General features: G+C 41.4%; 1 protein-coding gene across 1 annotated transcript; it reads left to right on the top strand.

Annotated features, from left to right (window-relative positions):
- The first annotated feature begins 75 nt into the window (after positions 1-75).
- PPP1R3E (protein phosphatase 1 regulatory subunit 3E) lies at positions 76-17,457 on the top strand. Its single transcript, XM_048316898.1, has one exon. The coding sequence runs from the start codon at positions 9,844-9,846 to the stop codon at positions 10,795-10,797; it is 954 nt and encodes a 317-aa protein (XP_048172855.1). The 5' UTR covers positions 76-9,843; the 3' UTR covers positions 10,798-17,457.
- Positions 17,458-18,178: the final 721 nt, after the last annotated feature.

The following is an 18,178-nucleotide window of genomic DNA, read 5'->3' as shown; positions in this document are numbered from 1 at the left end:
TCTGTTTTAATGGCCATGATCTCTGCCTGCAAAGGCCTGGGTGGGGGATTCAGTGCCTATTGGCAAGTACCACCCATTGCTCCTGAACATCTTAGTTTTAATTTACAAAATCTCTACCAAGTCAAAAGCTTCCAAAAGGTGCCTTACAATGTCAGTTCTTGATCTCTGGAGGTGCAGAAAGGTTCTCTGTCTCAAACTTCTCATCAGCATGTGCAAAATGTAATTTTTAATTACCTTTTACATGCAGTGGCATGAAAACCTCTGCAGTTTCAGCTCTGAGACAAATGCCTCACCTCTACAACAGACTCTCAGGACAGGATTCCTTTGCTTTCTTCCTCAGCCTTACCATCCACCCCTCCTGTAATTTTTAAGATCTCTACTGTCATAACACCAAGCAGAAATTCACCTGCATTATGATGGTTGGTTTTCAAAGTATCCTATTCTCTTTAACACCTTATTATTTTGTAATATATTTTACATAACTGAGAAAATATTTTTTGCTACTGTAAATATTTAAAAAACCCCAAACCCTAGAGTAGCTTGGTTTGAGTATGGGTTATAGTTGGTCCTTTTTCTTCCTGTACAGTTCCCATGATGCCACCATTTTCTGTAAGTTGGAGGATATAAAATGCAGATTTTTGTTACCTGTAAATCTTGCATGTGTGATTCAGAGGAGGTGAATGAGCAGAAGACTCCTGACTGAAGGTTCATCTACACTGTTCCCTCAGCTGTAGTCCTGAATGAAGCATTCCCTGATGGACAGCAGGAGGCTGCTGTGTTCAGCCCCGTCATAGTCCGAGGTAAGCATTTGCAAACAGCAGCATTCCAGTATTTCCAGAGGGGAGGATGTTGTAAATATCTAGAAACTAAATTTCTGTTCAGAGCGTTTAAAATCATGGAACAGTCAGATGTGTAAGATCCTTCTAGGAATAACAGTCATATTCCCGTCATAGTGATGGTTCTGCTTTAGATTAGGCTGTTATTTCAGGCTTTTCATCATGCAAAAGGGATTTGACTTACGGGCAAAAGTCAGGTATTTTGACAGACTGTACCTTTGGAAACAGACAAATGGTAGTCCAAAAGGCAGGATAAACTAACTCTTGATTGACAACACACTGAGAGGAAAGTGACAGTTCAGAGAGATAGGGAAGCCCCGTGTATTTTCAAACACATTCTTATGTGCTGTTGCTGAGAATTTTGCTGGCAGTGAAAGTGTTCCTGACTGGTTTGGGTTTAGTTCCTGAATTTCCTTCACTTGGAGAAACTGTATGCTGGCAAGCTGATTGTTTTCTGTCAGAACAATGCAGTTAGAGATTGATTTTCTTTCTGGCTCCAGGATTTGATAGTGAATCAGTCCTTTGGATGTTTGGACCTAAAACAATAGGAGAAGAATGTTGATTTAACTTTCAGGTGTTCCATCATAGCATTTTTGCATTGTTGTCAATAATTCACTTGTTTTGTTTTGGCACCTTTAATGCAGGAAGCACTTCTGGCTGATCCAGCCTGCAACTTTATTTCCTTTCCTTGAACAGGAATGGTGTTGTTCTTGAGAGAACTTAACACAAAAACAAGAAGCTGCTGTTTCCTCTGCTGGAAGAACCCAGTGTGTTCAAAGGCACATAACTTGATTAAGCTTATGATGGCTGAAGTGTTGTGTATTTGTTTCTTTGTGCTCTAGGCCTTTAGTCAGCAGCTTTTCTGGCCTTCTGCTGCAGGTCTTGTAGAATAATCTGTGGTGTGGTCTTTGTTCTTATAGTAAAACCTGTCTAATCTGTCTGATTTGGCAGTTTCAAAAAACATAGCAAAACTCTTACCTGGCGTGAAAAACTGGAAAGCATGGAAATAATGTTTATAGTTTTCCCTGCAAATTTTTTTTTATGTGGTCCTAAAAAACTGACTGTCTGCAATGGCTGCAACTTAAAATTAATGTGACAAACATGTTTGGCTTTAGTTATTGTTGGTAGTGCATTAATGGTAATGCACTAATTTTTCAGCTTTCTCATTGAAGCAGCATGATTTTCAGTTGTCTGAATGGAAGAAATTATCTCCTTCTGGACTTCGAAAAATGTTTCTAGTTTCACAGATATATATATGTTTGCATTTTCTATTTAGTGGAAAACGGGAATGAAACAAGCATGTATGAATTTCTTTATCTTGGGGCTGCTTGTGAAGGATGTTTTGTAGAGCTTGCATGTTATATCTAAACATGGAAAACAGGATTAGAAAATATTTCACCATAGGGGGAAAGGTACAAAGAAGGGAAGAACATAGTCTTAGAGGGATTTCTGTCCTGAGGGATTTATACTGCACTTGTGTAGCTGCAGCACCATGATCAAATAGAAGTTAGGACAAGTTACTACAGCAAAAACAACCCCTGTTTCCTGCAAATTAAAAACCAAGATATAGAGCTTGACTCCAGACAGTCATTGGCTGAGATTTTCAGACAGAATACTGAAAGAGATGAAAGTTGCATATTGTTCAAAGTATCAACAAATAAAGACCTAGTTTGTAAGGTTTTAATAGTTTCTTTATAACTTTCCCATTTGACTTGCAGCAAAATACCAAATAGGTACAAAAATTACTGCCATTTCAGATGGAAGTCTGTAGTTTGGGCCCTTTCTGGTGTAGGTGCTTACTTGGTTCACAGTTCAGTAGGTGACACTCCATTCCTCTCAAAGGGACTGTCTCTTGAAACTCAGATTTGCTGCCAGAAAAACGGTGGTTCTTTAGCTCTGATGTTGAGATACCTGAAGAGGAACACAATTAAGAAACTGATGCTAGAAAACTACTAAAAATTACATTTATGCACATATTTACTAATGAAATAAATCTAAAAAGACGTTGAATTCCTCCATTTCTATGTTTTGCCAAATTAACAAGGAATGCATGGAAATGTTTATCTGAAGCTCAAGGGGATTTAGCAGTCTTTAAGATAAGAATATTGTTAAATGCCTTCTCAAGGTTGGGTCATCACATGGAGTAGGGCATGGATTTAGGAATATTCCTAAAGTAAGGCATTGCTTTGGTTCTCAGCAGCATCAAACACCTTGTTACCATACTAGGCCAGCCATAGTCATTCAGAGTGAATCTAAAGGAAGAGGTTGCTCTTCATCCCCAGAATAAGCTCTTTAAAGCTCTAATGAATCTATCTTATGGCCAGGAGGAAACTAAACCTATGTGGTGGGAGCTGGCATTCATCAGCTTATAACTCTATTAATAGCATCTTCAAAACTACAAATATCCACAGTGCTCAGAAGGAAATTTTATTGTTTTCCTCAGTCTAACGAGCTTTAAAACAGCATGAGATTACAATATAGAAATGCTAGGTCAGTGCAGACAGCAGTGCAGCTCCCCAGCATGACTGAGTGAGGAAGGCCAGAAAGCAGTGGAACCTCCTGTATTTTTATTATTCCTGACATTATTGGTTAGAGAGCCTCGGATGTCATCGTGTTTAGTACACTGGTTTGGGTTTGTATGTGGAATCTTCACATTAGGACTGTTCTATTCAAAAGCAGTAGGAGTAGAAACGGCTGCAGCACTTCCGTCTGGTGTGAGAGCACAGTGCCAGTGTAAGTGCTCGGGATCTTCTTGCGGGAGTGAGACCTTTGTGTGGCTTGAGATAAATGACAATTCATGAATTTCTATGTTGTGTCCCTTCATTTTATCATTCACAATGTCAGCTCCTTTTTCACCCTTCAGCTCTCTTGCTGTAGCCACAGGAAGCAATCTCAGCTAAAGTACCATTGAGCATCTTCTGAGAGATAATGGCTTTTGTGTTCTTCCAGGAAAGGTTTGAAGGATTCTTGGGAGTGCATCTCTCACATGTAGACATACTTGTGAAGACTTAGTTTCAGAATCATTTGGACCAAACAGGTCAACCCGATTAATCTCTTTATCCCTTATGGCTGCTGGATTTTTCACATCTTGAAGGTTCCACACTCACTGTTCTTTTTTGTTGGTACATTCCTTATTTCACCTGGGAATGTTTGAACAGTGTAACTTGCTGTGTATTTCCATTTTAGTCTGTGTGTTGTAAGATAACAGACTTGCTAAACTTGGTTGAAAATCTCTTCCTTTTCTGGAGCTGTATCAGCCTTCTGATTTTGATTGATTTCTTGTGGTCTTGGCTTCTTGACCTGTATGGTTGTCAGGGGATTGCGACATGTCTAAGCAGAACTGGCCATTGTGGGGTGTTTCATTTGTTTTTGCAGCTGGAAGCTGGCGAGTGGATCACTTTTATCCTGAGATGATCAGGTTAATCTGACCTCTGGTGTGCTCCCTACTCTTCACACCTTCTCTTCACCATGAGTGCAAAAGTGATTGTGAAAATATCCTCAAATCTCTGTACAAGGATTTTGGAGTAGTGAGAGGTGACCTTTGATGTTTGCTGCCTGAAAACCAGCCAATCACAGATTCTCCATATCCAATATGCATGGATATGGGAGAGCCTCGTATCTGGGAGCGGACACTGGGCTGAGGTGGTGGGAGCAGGAGAAGGAAGGGCTGTGAGGGAGCTCCCCAGAGAACAGGAATGGGAGAAATGACAGAACTGGGAGGCTTGGAGGCAAAAACACGAGAGAGCTGAAAGGGGTGAGGGAAGGAGGGAGCCTGTGCAGAGGTGTAAAAAGATGAATAGGAAGAGAGTATTGCATTTGAGAAGAATGGATATGAAATGACCAAGTAGAAGGAAAAGCTGTGAGAAAGGTGAAGAAAGGAACAAATTAAAAAAAAAAAAAAAAGTGATAAGACAAATCATTCTTAAAATATAAGGAATCTAAATAGTCACAGTGAATCACTGCCTGACCAATAGAACTTTAACTATGAAAAAAAAATAAAATCAAGTATGCAACAAGCTTATTTTTGGGTCTAAAGTCACGAACTAGTGCTACTGAGAACCATTTGCAGTGGTTATAACATGGCATGAAGACTGAGTCACGAGGACTTTTACCAGAAGATGGGATTTGGGGACATCCCTAAGTGCATTTTTTCAGATATTTGCGTGAAGAGCTGTGTTAAAACTTCTAGGACTGAAAGAGTCCCAGACCTGCTTGCTGTTACTTAATCCTTGTTAAGAAAATTCAATCCTTCTAAAAAGTGCAGAATTATTTATATAAGAAAAAGAAATGCTCTTTATAATTTTCTCCATAAATGTGATATGTTAGGGTATTTTTTTCTTTTTCACTGCCTTAACTGAGCTTTTTTTTAAGCTTTTTTTGCTCTCTCCAAAAGTCTTAAGCCAATCACTTAAGAGTCAACAGACAGTTAGTGCTTAATTAATAAAATTGTGTGTGAGCTTCATCATAGTCTAAGGCAGATTGACAAGGTCATGAACATAGGTAAACTCTTAAAATTCTATTTTCTTGTTAATGCCATATCTTCATTTGGATCCCAATATTTAAAAGGAAAAACAACAAAACCAAAACCCTAGAAACCAATACCAAACCACAAAACACCTTTTCCAAGTGTCACATCTCTTGTTTAGCAGAACTTTCAGCCTGTTGGAATTTACTCACTGATCTCTGTTTGACATCAAATATCCCTGATATAACTATGAATCAAAGAACTTTCACTTTAATAGATAAAGACTGCATAACCTGGTTGGGTAAAGATAATATTTGATACAGAAATCAATACCATTGTTCTTTAACAAAATACTTAATTTTATATATATATATATATATATATATACACCTCAAACATGCTATCTAATTCTAATCTGGCACTTCTTGAGATGTGACTAAGATATTTTCTTGGGGAAATAAATAAAGTCTGAGTTAATCATCAATGTGGGAAGGTATTTTTAAAGTAGAAGCGTGCAAAACAGCTGTATCACGCAAGGCTTACAGACTGCCACCGTAAATACCATTGTCACCTTCATATAGTCACCTTCATAAGATCATTAAACTCAGGGGTGATATTCTCATGTAATACCTACATAGTTCATCAGCTTCAGAGGAGCTGCACAAATGAGAGTAGAAGTTGACCTTTATAATTCATGCACTGAGTCACAACTTCATCTCCAAAACTGCCGTAACCGTAATGCACTTCGCCTTTACATCCATTTTATCTGCCTGCAATTCTCATTACTAAATATAAACCTGTTCTGGAAAGTTAAAGTGGACATGTGACAGTGGCCACTTTGGATAAGCCCCAGCACTCAGACACTCTGCCCTATTAATGGTTCCATTGTAGTTCTGCCTAATGCTCCCCAGCGCCGGTGTTTGCTTTGTCCTAGATTACCTGAACTTGAGACAATCAATAAATGCAGCAGGAGAAAGCTCCCTGTTCACTTTCTGCTACAGTTCTGCCTTTTTCTTTGCAAATCCTGTAACAAAACAGGACCCAACATTTCTGTTCATTTAGCTGGAAATACTCAAGCATCAGACGGATTTTAAATGCACTTTGGCACGGCGGAAATGTCAGGAGCACTCAGCTCATGTAGGCAAACAAGAGGCTGTCTTTAAAATTTTTGACGTCAGCTGGAAGATGCAGAGACAGGTCAACAAAGTGTTATTAGGACGATGTTAATTAGGACAAACCTTTATCCTGTGACCGTGCTATTTAAATCTGCAAAGGGAGAGGAATCTGGACAAATGAAAACAATGCCCGAGCACCATTTCCTAAGTCTGTTGACACTAATTGCAATGTGAGACCTTCTGCTCTTCTTGCCCTATAATAGAGCAACCCTGTATAGCTCTAGAATTTACAGAGAATTTATCTCTGTTACTGCTTGCACCTTCAAAATTATCTTGTCATAAAAATACTACTTTCCAGCAAAAAAGTAATAGGTATTTCTTCAAAGAGTGTAGCTAGGTCAGTACTAATGATTTTTGTATCAGCTTGGTTTTGACAGTATTATTTAGAAAAGAGTCTTGAAAAATGTCCTTACCATAGTGCTATAAAAGCAGAGACAGATTAGACTTTGAAACTTAAGTGTTCAAAATTTTGTGAACTAAATTAAGATCGAGAGGGGGTGGTGGATGGCTGCCTACTACTGCATACATTAAACCGTAGTTTCTCTGTGTGGTAGTGCTTACTCGCTTCTAAGGATTTCAGCATTTGCTGTGTACAAATATTTACAGTAGGCAAACCCAAAATTTCTTTCTAGATTTCCTTTTACAAATGGTGCCTGATGCTTCCCATTTTTAACTCAAACCAGTTTCCACATCACAGAAGGATGCTCAAGGCTGCAGGTTATTTGAGGGGATGTCTGTGTGTATATTTGTTAAATTTCAATGCTTTAAACTTTCATTTACTGCACCTGTCTTAAAATTCATCAGAGGAGGAAGACAAGCCTGGTAGTAAGGACACCGTCAGAAGTGAAAGGCATGAGTAAGAGTTCCTACAATTCACTTGGCAAGTAAGCAAGAGCTAAAAGAAAGCAGCAGCATCCTCAGATTCAGTGAGACTTGTTGAGAATGTTTGGATTGAGAGAACAAAGTGAAAAATACCACTGTGAGGATTCTGGTGGTGTTTACATAATGACAGTGCTTGAGACAAGGCTGAGGTGCCCCTGTATGTCGTGTTGCCTTGACCTGGCTGGTCCAAAGCTTATTGTGTTGGTTTGGGTTTGGGTTTTTTTTTTCTTTCTTTTCACTGTATTTTCATGGGTTTTATGCTAATTTTTGGTTTACTACCTTTGAGGAATCTGTATTTTCAACTCAGTTACATGAACTACCTCACCTGCAATCACCAGAGAAGAAGGAAGTTGGGGTTTTGGTTCCGTGAAATACCATGGTTGTGGAAGGAAAGAGGAGACCTGAGAAAGCCAAAAAGCAGGAGTATTACACAAGTTTATGGTAAGAAGAAGTTGGGCAAGTAACACTACCAGAAGAGAGGAAGTGAAATTTTACAAAGGCACCCCAATTCTGTAAAGTACAGCAGAAGCTAAATTACTCCAAAGTTGTGTTCCCAGGCATACCACAAAAACATCCAGACCTGACTGAATGTGTAATTTGGTTTAAACCAATTTATCTTATTAGTGCTGGTAGTTTCACAATGGTTTAAAAATGCAAGGACTTTGCATATTAATGTAAAAAATAAAATTCTCTCTACTTGATTTAAAGTGAAATGAACATCAGCAAAACCAAGTGTTAGTTCATTCAAAAATGTTCATTATGACAGAGAGAAATTACTGAAAAAAATTCAAAAGGCTGTAGCCTTAAAACCTGTTTGAACAATTATTTGAGTCTGTTCTTGTTCTCCCCCAAATTAGCATGAGCAGACAAAAAACAGACATGAGTTCATGTTGTTTTACTGAAATACTCATTTCTGTGAGGGAGACACAGGAAAGAGACCTTAAAAATTTTTCTCATAGTGTGTGTTAAAGGACAAGTGAAATAATTTTAAGATCCTGGGCTAGTGAATTCAGATGTACTTATTTATGTTGTTAGTATTTGATTTTTCAAAACCTGTAATCAGGCTGTGAATGTGAGACAGTGGCACAATGAAACATAATGGTGTCAAATTTAACACCGATGGGCATAATTTTCCCTACTTATCTGTCATTAAAAAGATTTGGAAGCCAGCAGCAATAATCTAGGAATTATTTTCATGCTTATTAGTAAAGGAATTAAAGCTGATTGTTCTGATATGAGACAGCGGGTAACTTTTCCCTCTATTCTGGTGGCTTTTTTTTTTTACTCTTATCAGGTTTACTTGTCCCATTCTTAATCTTAGCAGCCGCATTTCCACTGTCTAGGCTGTCAAAGGAACACCAAGTGCTGCAGATAAAATGCTAGAGGTGTAAAAAGCTCCTGCTCAGAAGCTAAATCAGAATCACATGTCAACACAGTTTAGGCTCAGGCTCTGGCAGAATGGTAGGATCATTGTTTTTAATGCCATTTACTAATTAAAAACGAGTCCCAGATTACGGGAAGTCTGGAATGAAGCGGCTTACTAAAATGGTGGTTTAACTCCTTGAACTGGCTACACCAGAGTCTATCATTAAGCTGTAATTTATTTGAATATTGCTCAGCAGTTACCAAATGTTCTTCTGGCAAGAGGCAGCGCGGTTTGTGTGTTTCACACAATCATCCCCCCTTGTTTCGGCCGGAGCTGCTTTTACCCCCGATGGAGACGCGTGGCAGGACTGCGGCAGGTGTATTTTATTCGGCAGATGTACTGTAAACGCATTACAGCAGATTAGCTGGATTTCTTCCTTTAAATGTACACTGTGAGATCCAACTTGCAAGCCAGCTGTTTCTTACCGGCCCGTGTAATCTTCCCGAGCCCGGCTTTGCCTCTTGCTCTCGCAGCTATTTCTGTAACGGGATCGGACGAGCGAGAGCGCCGCTATGAATTTTAATGCTTCCACTGGGGAATCCCTGCCGCCTCCTCTTTTTGGATGAGATCCTCGAGGAAAGACCCAGAACAGAGCGAGGAGGAGGAGGCGGAGGAGGAGAAGGAGGCGAAGGAGAAGGGGAAGAAGAAGAAGAGGAGGGACAGCATAGAGGGAGAGAGCGGAAAGGGGGAGCCGCGGGGTTTAATTAGGGACCGTGGCGAGGCCGACACCGAGGCGGGCACTGGGGCGGGTGAGAGCCATGGGGAAGGAAGGATGGTTCTGGGCGTGTGTCGTTGCCTGACCGCGGCACGTCACCAGCGGCAGCAGCCGGAGCGCTGCGGTCCCGCCGCCGCCGCCCCCGCGCATATGCACCCGCCGGCATCCCCCGGGGCCGGCCGCGACCTGGACATCGCCGAGGGCATCCCGCTGGGTTCGGGCGAGAGACAGAGCCCGCGGACCGGGCGGTAATACCGCCTCGCTGTCCGCACGCCGCGGCCCGAGAGGAGGAGCCCCGGTGCCGCGACAGCCGCCGGCACCGCCGCCGCTCCTGCCGGCGCCCCATGGATAAAGCGGGCTCGCTGCACAGCTCGGTGCCCGCGCCGCCGCCCCGGCTCTACCTGCCGCGCAACTTCAGCTGCAGCGCCTGCCTCTATGGCAGCCTGGCCGAGCAGTGCAGGGCGGGCTGCAGCCCCGACGGCGACGCCGCGCCCACGCCCGTGGTTCGGGAGGCGGCGGGCGAGAAGCCGCCGCCGAGCCGAGGCCGGGAGCCCACGCTGCCCGCCGTGCCCCCCAGCCCCACGCAGCGCCGCCGCGCCAAATCGCTGCCAACGCCCGGCGACCGCAGCCTGCGCCCCGCGCTGCAGCAGAGCCCGTCGCGCCGCAAGACCGTGCGATTCGCCGACTCGCTGGGGCTGGAGCTCACCTCCGTGCACCTCTTCTGCGAGGCCGACCTGCCGCGGGTGCCGCTGCCCGCGCCGCCGACGCCGCGCCCCGCCGACCTCTTCAAGACCAGGAAGCCGCCGGCGCTGGGGGACCTGGAGCCGGTGCTGTTCGGGCCGCCGCCGCCGCTGCTGGAGCCGCTGTTCCCGCCGCATCCCGGCGCCAGTCCCGGCTTCGCGGAGCGGGTGCGGCAGCACAAGGTGAGGCTGGAGTGGGTGCGGGTAGAGCCGGTGGGGCTGCGCGGGGCCGTGCGCGTCCTCAACCTCGCCTACGAGAAGGTCGTGTCGGTGCGCTACACGCTCAATGGCTGGGCCAGCTGCGCCGAGGCTGCCGCCACGTACCAGCCGCCCGGGCCGGCCGACGGCATCACCGACCGCTTCGCCTTCCTGCTGCCCCTGGGTGCCGCCGCCGCCGAGACCACGCTGGAGTTCGCCGTCCGCTACCGCGTCGCCGGCGCCGAGTACTGGGACAACAACGAGGGCAAGAACTACCGGCTGCGGGGCCGGCAGCGCGTCCCGCCCGCCGACGGGCCCCCGCAGGACCCCGACAACTCCGCCTGGATCCACTTCATCTGAGGCGGGGCAACGCGGAGCCCGCGCAGGGTCGGGGGGACCCGTCCCGGGGGAGCTCGGCGCCCTCCCCCCGGCGCCTCCCCGCGAGCCGCCCGGAGGAGTTTTCCCGAGTTCTGTTTACAGAGGGGTAATTTGTGTTTTCTGTGTCACTAGCGGTGACGGGGGGAATCCTGGCTCGCCTTCCAGGCGCTCACGGGGTGTGGGCACGGAGGCCGGGCGTGGGTTCCCCCTCAGTGTCCTGAGCACTGTGGCTTCCACCAAAGCAGTGGCTGCCGGCCGGGCTCCGGTGACAGGGGCCGAGGAATGTGCGAGGAATGTGCCGGTCAGGACCGGAATCCGCAGGTGAGTGCACATCCTCCCGGCCCCGGAGGTCAGGCTGAGCTGCTGTTACCTCAGCAGGTAACGCGGAGGGCACTGCCATAGGGCATCCCTCCGTCCTATTTGCCTAATCCTGCTCAAGCAAAGCCCGGCTCCGGCGAGGGGCTGGATCCGCCCTCAGCGCCTCGCTGACCCACTCGTGTTAATTGTCCCGCGGGGTCAAGGGCCTGATAGTGCAGGCTAAGGGACAGGTTATGGTTTTGAACCCAAAAAGACAAGAGTACAGATGTCCCAAGGCACAGCTGTGTTTCATTGTGCGTGAAAATGTTCGTTTTAAAGCAAAGGTGGTTTTTTGGTTTTTTTTCATTTTGAACCCTCTTTCAGGTATTTAAACATAGTTAGACAAAAACCAGTATCACATCCTATTTGAAACACAACTCACCGGGAGATTTTAAAAAGAAAGTGTTTTGGTTTAGAATTCGCGTGGTACGTTGATGGAAAAGTTTGTCAGGATCTAGTGTTTGTTTCGGTAGGATTGGTCCCACAAAGCTGCTTGTGTTTAGGTCAACAGGAAAGTCGTGGAATTGCACCAAAGGAAGGAGAGACGGCAAGAGTTGAATCTGTAATTCTAGTCTGCATTACAAGTAACACCTTCATTTTTATTCCTGTTAAGAGTTTAATTAAACAGTATCAGTGCAGGAGCCAGATTTCTGAATTTCCTGCTCCAAATCCTTCATAATAATTTCAGTAAGTGATGGATTTCACAAAACTGGTGAGGTTTAATCAGACAAATCAAAGGAAGTTCTACCTTGCCATATAAAATATATCAATCAAAATTACACAGCATAGTGACTTCTGCCTTCAAAGGTATGTTTTAAATTATATTAGCACTAAACATAGCATTTTCCTTTTTCAACTTGCTTTTTCAGGAGTTCAGCTGAATACAGGTTGTGCTGGTGCCAAATCTGGGTGCTAATTTTCCAGGATTGAGGCATGTGTGTGTTTGCTGGAGAGGGGCCTCTGCAAATATGACTTCTGAGAGTGGTAAAACCATGTCAGTGTGATTTTCTGGTTATGAAGGGCTGTAAGATCAGGCCTTTAAGATCTTGGATTTTCTGTAGGTTGTTCTGGAATTAAATGTAAATTTTTACACTGCATTTTTATGTTTCTTGAAAGGGTTAAGCATCCCAAGCAGCTTGAGTAATGTCTGGAGTAATGAGTTCTCACAGAACCTTTTGACATCGGTGAGAATTGAGAGCAGTTTTGTCTCCTGAGGGTCTGATTCAGTCAGAATAATTAAACCCATACATTCTGGGGGGGAAAAAAGAGGTCTGGAAACTCGATGGGAAAGAGTATTTAATTTCATTTCTGTAGATTACTGGTTCTGATTTAATGGAAGTAGTAGCAAGGCTGCTTTCTGTAGTATTGGTAGCTTGGTTTTAATTTCCCAGTCAGTGTTCTAATCCCTGTGCTTTTAATGAAACAGAACTTAACCGAAATACACTGTCAGTATCTTCTACTGAGTATTTCACAATTTAGTATATTAAGGTCCCCATCTTGTAATACAGTAATCTTGTAAGTTGCTAGAACACATTTATAAAGCTAGAATAACACAACTAGGGTCTTAAAATGTTTGTGATTAAAACATATTAAGTGGTGTATTTGATAAAGAAAGCCCAAGTGTCTTTTAGTTGAATTTATGCTTTTTATAAGAGCCTTAATACTGGAGAGAAGGAAGAGGACTTGTCTCCATTTGAAAGCACTTTGAAATCTGCTAGAAGTATAGAAAACCATCATTTATTTATATGTTGTAGCTTTCCAAAAGCTTGGCCTTTTTAACCAACAGAGTGAACCAACAGCTGTTATGTGGACTGAAAATGCTTGGAGAAAAAAGTAGTTTCTATGCATTTTAGAGCAACTGATGCTGCAACTTTGCTTATGAAGTTTTAACAAGATTTCCTGTTTATTGTTTCAATGGCTTTGAAAACACAGACAGTGCTAAAGAACATTTTTAACACTGAAAAATTCTAGAACTCCAAAATTATTTTCTAGTGATTGGCAGTTGTCATTAACATTCGATTTGTGCAGTTTCTGCAGGTTTCTAAAAATTCTCTAGAAGTCTCTAAAAAAGTTTTAAAATCTCCTTCTCGCACCTATGTCTTAAACACTTTCAATCTGGATTACCTAAATGGATGTACATGCATCAAGTGCTCAAGGAGGTTGTTGTATTACACTTCATTTTTTATCATAACTTAGGTGAACTTACTGTTGTTCTTGGCTGGAATTTTGCAGGCAGAATTGGGCTATGGCTTTGTAATACTGTTCAGATATTATTGTTCTTACATTTATGGCCACCTTTGCCAAGCACAAATCTGAATATTAAACGTTTTGAAGTTGTAGCATACCAGGACAGTGTTTTGCACGACAGTTTCCTAAGCTTTCAAGCGGTTAATCCTGACCTCAACCTGAATTTTGTGAGTAACTTTATGGGCTTGATCAGAGATTATTGATGGTACATATGCAAGTCCAGTAAAAGACATAGTCTTGTAGAAGATTTAGAGACAAATCCATTGTAATGCCTGGAAAGGGAAGGCTGCACCCAGCCAGCTTTGACCTGGGAATGCTATTGATGAAGTCTGTGGAAGGAGATTGAGGTGTTTTCATAGAAATTATCAGTGGCATATGCCAAAGCTGCACTACTTTGATTACACATTTGCACTTCTGTCACATGAATTTATCTCCAAGAAAGATTTATTCGTATTTCCACACACATGTTCAGTTGCAATGGCTGTATTTTTCCACTGGCAGCATTCATGTAGTTTTCAATCCATTAGATTTCAATCTGATACCATCCATGCCATCTAATACTTGCTAGAAGCATTGTGATAAGTGGAAATGAAATAAAAACATCAAATTATGTTTGTATAATACATAAACAATGACTTTGAGGAGAAAAACCTGTGTTGAAGGGGGTCATTTTCAATTTGGCAGGACACCAATCATTTTATTGGGAGCATGAGCCAAACAACTTTTTAAAATTATATTTCTAAATAATATTGTTCAAGAAAAAGAAGTTTCACAAGCAAAGTTAAATATTTGAAAATTTTCAAGCCTATCTGTTTCTGGAAAAAATGTTTTCAATTGCAGGATTGGAGTTCATGCCACCTCACTTTCCAAGTGATACCAGAATGGTTTAGGCAAGGCAATAATCCTTAGGTCGTGTACTTCACTTGTAAATGAATTATTCATTGCTTATGTCTCTGCAGATGTAAAAATGTGTCTGTCATTTATGGTGCAAAGTTGCAGCTTTATGAAATGTGCCATGTTATTTTATGTGCACTATAATGTGGATTTATACAGCGAGTCGAGTTGTACTGTATGTCTGATAGACATGGATGTTTGCTGCTTCACGCTGGAACTGGCAGGGGTTTTGCATGTGATTCTATGCCTTCTATGGTAATATTTTGAAAATTTACCCTAATTATCAGAAATCCTAAAATGAATCAGAACTGTTAAGTGATTGTAAATGGAATTTCAGCTAGCTAAACATATTATTTATTAGCATTAAATCACTTACTGAAGCTGTTCTACTTATGTTCACTAAATGTATATAATTCCAGGTAAATTAAGTTTTTTCTCCTTTTACCATTTGCAAGTAACTTTTTGATGTGAATGTGTGTGCCTCAGTATCTCAGTAAACAACAGAGTAAGTGCACACTGTTGTTTCAGCAGATGTGAGGGCAAATGTATCACTTGAATGAACAAATGTCTGTCCATGAATAAGCATCATCCCTTTACAGATACATGAAATGTTTTTCCATAATGCCAACAGGCAAGCAGCTGCTAATTTTAATGTAAAGTAACCTGCAGAAATACTCAGAATCTGATTTTTTGAACAGCTTATATACTAAATTTTTTATGTGCCTTTCAGCATTTCCTAGAAATGAAGCTCACGTGTTCCTTAGCTCTCCCACCAGAAGCCCAATAATTAATTTGTCATTAAAATGAAATTTTTTGCAAAAATATAATAATCTTAATTCCTGGCACATTTTTAGCTGTGCCAGAAATCCTGTATCTATAGCAGCCAGAGAAATCTGATAATATTTTCCCATATTACTGTGAAAAAAAGTCAGAAATATGTCTCCTTGGTACACCTCTACATTTATGTAGTTAAGTAAAAAAGAAACCAATTGTGACTATAGTTAATATAACAGAATATATTTATTGTATATATTCACCTCTTGCACAAATATTCTAAATATATATTCTATCTGAAACCAGAAGTTCTAGTTTTCTATGAAATCTGTTTGTGGAGACCTGGCCTTTTCAAATTTTACTGTTATTTATCTGATGCTGCATAATGCACATCGTTAAAACTTTTGGATGGATTTAATCTGTCTGCAGAGTTTGTATCAGGAAACAAAAGTGCTCACTGCAAGGAATATCTGAAGTAAATTACTTTTACCTTCCAGCTATTCTGCATGACTTTTTGGCAAACCCTCAGTAATTCTGTTTCCTGTAGGTACTTCATGTGCACATGTTTGGAGTAAATGGAAGGATTACTTAATGGAATGGAAGTATTTTTGAGCACTGAAATTCAGGATTTTCCAACATAAATAGTTCAAGGCAAGAAGTAAATATAGTCAATATTGCTGTAAAACAAAGCCCACTGGCCTTATGTAGAGCTGATCAGTATTTTGTTTAAAACAGAAGATGATGGCGTATTTCAAAATTCAACATGTTCAGGGAAACACACCTGCTTCAATTTTCTCAAGTTCAGCCAATAGGAGAGAATTGCCCCAAAATAAAGAAGTGGTGAGAGTATTTCCTTACATCTGTGTATGGACTTGAATGTAGGTCTTCCATGAGCAAAGTGGATACTGAGCTATAAACCACTGGCTATTGCTTGGAGTTGTTTCTTTATCCAACTTATAAATACTATTTTAAAATTACTTCACAGAAAGGATTTTTGACCCTGGATTTCCCCGCCTGGTGTGAATATCCTCTTCATTCAGTCACTGGCTTTTGCTTGAGGCCTCTGTTGTTGAGGAAAGATTTGATTTTATTTTTATGCTACATAGGAATATTATTTTACATTAGATTTTTGGAGGGGAAAGCAGGGAAATTTTTTCCTTGCGATTTTCATGTTCTAGTTATTAAACAATAGCATGAAGTATAAAAATTGCTTGAAATTACATATGCACTAGTGATTCCAAAGAGTATAGCTAAGAATAATGTCAAGTGTGAGATGTGCTTTTTAAAAAACATACATGCTTTGATCTAGAATGGCAGGGAGAAAGTCCTAGTCTCCAGTGCAAGCTATTAATGCCAGGGATTTCTTTCTATGCAATTCTATGGTGCACCTGTTTTTATAGGGATTAACTTGATTGGTGTCGTTCGTGTGTCACTGTGTTGTGTGTAGAATATTCAGTTTAAAGTGTCATTAAGGAAACTGTGTGTCTTAAATGGTGTTATAACTTCAGGCTCTTTTTGTCCAACCTGACTTCACTAAATCATAAGAAACTCCTCTGAATAATAATAACAAGACAATATTTCATAAAATTGCATAATCAAGTCTCACATGTTACACTTATCACCTTCTAGGACAAAAGTTGTGTTACTGTTGTGAGTTTTAAAATGTTTGTATTTCTGTATTTTAAAACAAAAAGCCAAATTGTACTACACTTTTAACTCAAAGAGCTAATAAGGGTGTTTTTAAAGCTGATTGAAAGTAGACAAAGTAAAATTGGCTGGGATTACTTGTGTGTCAAGTTTCTGAACTGTGGTATAACAAATGTTTGTGTACCTCCTTCATGGGGGGGCACCCTGGGTGCAAAACCTGCCAATATCTGGGCACAAATCCATTTTGCACTGCAGGAAAATTGCCGTGACAGAGAATTGCTGTTCTTGGAGAGGTTTGAACAAACCAACTCCTCCCTTGCAGTGTTACACAAATTGAGGTTCTGTCTGTTGAAGAGAGTGTTCTTCAACATGCAGGTTTTTATTACTGTTTCTTTGATTTACTGTGACTTCGTTCTGAAAAAAAAATTGTTACTTAACTCTGTACTTGACTAGTAAATTACTTTTGGTTGTAGTGTCTTCTGCAATGTTTATATTTCACCAAATAATGTTTGTTTCTAATGTTTGTAAAAGTTAATGTAATATCACCAAAAGTCAAAATCAACATTTTCTAATAATGCCTTGTAATTTACCTAGCCTTACAGTATTTCAGAAAGTTTTCCACCAAAACTGCATCTAGTCACTGCTTGTCACAATTATAAAAGAGATATATTTATAAACCTGTAGCTTCTAGCTGCCATTAAAGATTAATGAGACAAATCATGAGCATGTGGTGACTATAAAACTATTTTTTTTCTTAAACTGACAAACCATGATGGTTTTTTTTGTTGAGGATCTGAAGCAGTGATGTTTCAAAGCCTCCACTGTGCATGTTGTGATGTACCTGCAAATCTGAGACAAATACCTGATATTAGGGGCACTTTTCCCAGCCAGCCTGTCCCGAGGGTGTCTCTACTGAGTGTTCTCTGTGGACGTTGCTGGAGGAGTTCTGCTGGGGGGATGGGATGGGATGGGATGGGATGGGATGGGATGGGATGGGATGGGATGGGATGGGATGGGATGAGATGGGATGGGATGATCAGTGGGTGTAAATGTATGTGGCTGTTTTTATTGTCTTGTTTCAATAGCACCATTTCAGCCCCGTTTTAGCATTCTGTGGTTGAGGAAGGGCTGCCTGAACTGCAGAGTTGAGGCTGTCCCACTATCAGCTAAATGATCCCAAGTACTCTTCCAAATATTCTTTCTCTGTTCATTCCCAGCTTCAAAATATTTGTTTCTTGAATTGTTACAATGTGCTGCTGTTCAATATTTCAGTGTACTCAGCATCTTCTCTTGCAATGCTAAGAACAGTTTTCAACTTTTCTTTAACTAACACTTTTTAAGGCTTTTTTAAGAATACAGATAAAAGCCATATAGCCGCAAGGAGAAAAAATGTTCTGTGTTTGTTCTCATGTAATTGGTACAATTTATTTTTCTATACTCTTTC

Source organism: Corvus hawaiiensis, chromosome 12 (assembly GCF_020740725.1).
Source record: "Corvus hawaiiensis isolate bCorHaw1 chromosome 12, bCorHaw1.pri.cur, whole genome shotgun sequence".
Lineage (NCBI taxonomy): Eukaryota > Metazoa > Chordata > Aves > Passeriformes > Corvidae > Corvus > Corvus hawaiiensis.
The sequence above is the reverse complement of the archived record's forward strand: the minus strand, read 5'-3'. Positions and strand labels throughout refer to the sequence as shown.

Excerpts from the sequence above, each read along its gene's own strand:
- PPP1R3E (XM_048316898.1), top strand. The coding sequence starts at position 9,844 with ATGGATAAAGCGGGCTCGCTGCACAGCTCGGTGCCCGCGCCGCCGCCC.